General features: G+C 34.4%; 1 protein-coding gene across 1 annotated transcript in view; it reads right to left on the bottom strand.

Annotated features, from left to right (window-relative positions):
- AASDHPPT (aminoadipate-semialdehyde dehydrogenase-phosphopantetheinyl transferase) overlaps window positions 1-3,944 on the bottom strand; it is a gene marked incomplete at its 5' end in the record, with an annotated part of 24,514 nt that overhangs the window by 20,068 nt on the left and 502 nt on the right. Inside the window, one exon of the mRNA XM_006761472.2 lies at window positions 2,550-2,775. Within this exon, the coding sequence (XP_006761535.1) occupies window positions 2,550-2,775 (226 nt within the window). The remainder of the gene's footprint in view (window positions 1-2,549; window positions 2,776-3,944) is intronic.

Here is a 3,944-nt window from a genome sequence, read left to right as displayed (position 1 = left end):
ATAAGAGTCATGAAAACGAGTCTTTCAAATACAAATGATGCCCACAAAGATTGACTCTATCTCCAGAGGTGACAATTTAATAACATGTCCAGTACAAACTACAATGCACTTGAGGCTGTCCTAAATGTTACCCTCCATCATTTAGTAACTTTTGGGAATGTCCCTTAGCTCAATTTCATTACTTATTCTGATAAGCAGTGGGATTCAAATGATTCTCCAGTGAAATAAACCACTGTCTGCTACCCACCCTCACTGAGAAATAATGTCCATCATTGTTATCACTAGTGGAAATTACTGACATGATAACAGTACGAGTGACACTGGAAAGTATCGCTTGTCTTATGATTTATTGGATATATCATAGCTTTTTGGTAATGAACCAGACAAAGAATAGGAAAAGGCATGGATACTATGCTTAGTCAAATAAGATAATAAAAGTTGGGGGTAAAAAAAAGTCTTAATATAATCATCAGGAAACTAGACCTTCAATTAACGCTCAGTTATCATCCTATCATTTACTAAAAGTTTCAATGAGTAATTATCTGTTTATTTAGTGTTGATCAAAGCCAACATTATCCATCAAGGTAATTGGTAATAAAATCTGTGTCTTACAATAAAGCATAATTTCCAGGCAGATATCAACCTGATGAGCCAACCTTTCTATGTAATTAAGCTGACTGCATTCTGAGGAGCAATGGCCTCTCTGGTAATTTCCTCTACAGCAGTGGTTCTTTCAGAATAAGCCTTTTATGACACTGCTGAAAAACAGAACCTCTCCTGAGAAAAATTCACACAAAATGTAGCAAATAATTTCGGTAGGTTAAAATAAAATGACTTGATGCTTATCCTGGGTCTCAGGTCAAGAATCCCTGTCATTGCTAGCAGAGCCTCTTGCTGAGCAAAGTTAACAATAGAGTTGTAATAGAAAGGTTTTATGAGCAAGTCAGAGAACAAGTAGCTGGTGGGAAAATTCAAGGTAAAGACAATTACAGCAAAAGTGAGGTGAGATTCACAGCCATACTCTGAATGAAACCTTACTATAGTAGCACATTTGACAAATATCTATTGGGCATTATTATAACCTAGGTAGGGTGCTAAGAGATGTGATAGTGAACAAACTCAGAGGTAGCTAACATAGTTACTGCTCTCATGTGGCTTATAAGAACTGGGGGAATGGCAATCAATCATCCCGATAAATAATTATGAACAGATATAATACCAGGATGCAGGAAATACATTTTATAAGAGAGCCTACAACGAAAAAACCTAGCTTAGATGAAAAGTTCACAACGGCTTTCCTAAAGATTGAGGTGAAAGGTAGCCAGTCAATAAATTATCTACACAGAAGTTGAGGTGCGGGATAAAGTTAATACGAATGTTCCAGACGGAGGAAAACATAAGCAAAGATCCTGAGGCAGTGTGGAGGCGAAGAAACTGCACTATGAAATAAGAAAGATGTTCCTATTAATAGCTTTCCTTTTGCTACTTATCTTTTGATAAAAATAACAGTACATCCATTTGAGGGTGGTTGGGACAATTAAATCGGAGAATATATGCAAAGCACTTAGTAAAATGCCTTGGCACACAATAAGTGCTCACTAAATGTTAATAATGATAAAAATTATAGCTAAGAGAACCTGTGTTCTATGAAATTCCCTGGGCATATTCAACCCACAACAAATGTTAGCAGTTCCTACATCCACCAATTATAAATTTTTAAGGCAAAATATAAGCAAGTTAAGTATTTTAATAATTGCTCGCTCTTCATTTTTTTTACTTATATAAATGTGCTACAAAACAAAGAGTTGTAGATATAGCATAAACACATGTTAACTTTTCTAAGAATTACAATATACTTTATCATTGAGATTACCTTTTAAACAAACCAAACAATTTACTGATTAATTTTGAGATATGTTTAAGTGAAACAAAGTTCTTATAATTATTGTTTTTAATAGAACGCCACTAAAAATTAACTCAAGCCCAGTTCGAGTTAACATCATTTAAATAAGATAAGAGCTATTGAAAAACTTTACACATTTAAGACTTCTAAAATAGTTTCAAATTTAGTCTTTCTTAAGCTGAGGCATAGTTCAAAAATCTTTACATTTCACTTTGCCTCTGGCAGAACATTATATGGAGACTATATTCTTTTTTAAAAATATATTTTTATTGATTTCAGAGAGGAAGGGAGAGAGATAAGAAACATCAATGATGAGAGAGAATCATCCATCGGCTGCCTCCTGCAACCCCTGCATAAGCCCTGACTGGGAATGGAACCATAACCTACCTCCTGGTTCAAAGGTCGATGCCCAACCACGGAGCCACGCAGGCCTGGAGAGAATCTATTCTTTATGTAGAAGTTCATTAATGTTCTAAGTAATATACCCTTTTTATATATATGCTCTCTCAGATATACTACCTTTGAGTATTGAGCATATTTTTCCTAAATTTAAGTATGTAAATTACATCTCCTGGCCTCATTACTCAATATGTATGAGTGGAGACAAGGAGATACAAACTCTTGCAGTACAAAAATGCAACATTACCTGGAAAACTAGTTTTCATTATATCAATTCCAACCTGTAGCTCAGGCTCAGCAGCAAGTACAGCATAGTCCCCTTGATGAGAGATGTTAAAGTTGAAATTGGGGTAAGGATTCAATGAGTCTTTTGCAAGAACTGGTTTTCCTTTTGCAGTTCTTTGCAAACGAATATTATTCCAAGGGATATTCAATTTCTCTGTAATTAATTTCCTTATCATCAGACGACCAGCCTGTTAAGAAAATAAAACATAAATATTTGGTATGTGTAAGTACACTGCCTGTAATATACAAAGTATGTTTCTGTGGTTTCTAAAATATTGTTTAGGGTTTTAAAACATACACTGCATTAAGATTTAAGCAATGCGTAAGAAGATAGGAGAAACAGTTAGTCTCTCCTTAGCAATTCTCTCCCTTCAACAGGTAAGCAATATTAACAAGTAGGCATCCTTCCAGTCTTTTTTCTAAGTACCTAAATATAAGTTCATGTGCATATGATTTTGCTATCTATCTACACATATGTGATCCTACTCTATGTAGTATTCTACCATGTATAATCTTTTTAACTTATGCTGGGGATTATTCGATATCTGTCCATATCCATCTGTTAAGTGCACTTTTTTTAAAAAAAAATATATTTTATTGATTTTTTACAGAGAGGAAAAGAACATTTTTCCCAGTGATGTTTCAACTTTTCTGGAAACCTTAGAAGGCAGCGATTGGTGTTTTTAAAACCTGCAATACCCGACTAGTCAGGGCCACTGACCTCTTTTCCCTTACATTGTCAAATTATAAAATGACAACAGCCAACACAACAACAGCCAAAGGTGTGAACGAATCAAAACTATACCTATTTTTTGTCAGATTGTAAAAAAAAAAATTGTATTTTTTGGTGTACCACAGAATTTCAGATGTTTATGTGTGCCACATGAAAAAGGTTGAAAATCGCTGCTATATACCCATCACTCATTTTCAACAATTAGCTATGCATGATCTATCTTTAGTCACATACACTCCCCCTCCACCTCTCCCCCACCTCCACCTAATATTTAAAAAATTACTATAATCACACATAAATACCCATGGGTATAACAAAGTATACAATATTTTGTAAGACAGCTTTCGTTGTTTTTTGTGGGGATTTTTTTGCTTCAATCTAACAATGAGTTTTAGATACTGCAATACTTTGAATTTCACAATGTCTTACAACTGAAAAAAAAAAAAAGAGTATAAAAATATTCACCCATATACCTTCAAAAGATTAATGAATGAGGCCAGATTTCAAGTGAAAAGGTGTTTCAACGTAGGAGCAATTTCAAGAAACGACTGTTTCTGGAGGGATGGCGATTACAGGCTGTTTCAAACTGCGCTACACAGAAATAATTTTGAAGTCCAATTTTCC

Source organism: Myotis davidii, unplaced genomic scaffold (genome assembly GCF_000327345.1).
Source record: "Myotis davidii unplaced genomic scaffold, ASM32734v1 scaffold158, whole genome shotgun sequence".
Classification (NCBI taxonomy): domain Eukaryota; kingdom Metazoa; phylum Chordata; class Mammalia; order Chiroptera; family Vespertilionidae; genus Myotis; species Myotis davidii.
This window is presented reverse-complemented; position numbering and strand designations above follow the sequence as displayed.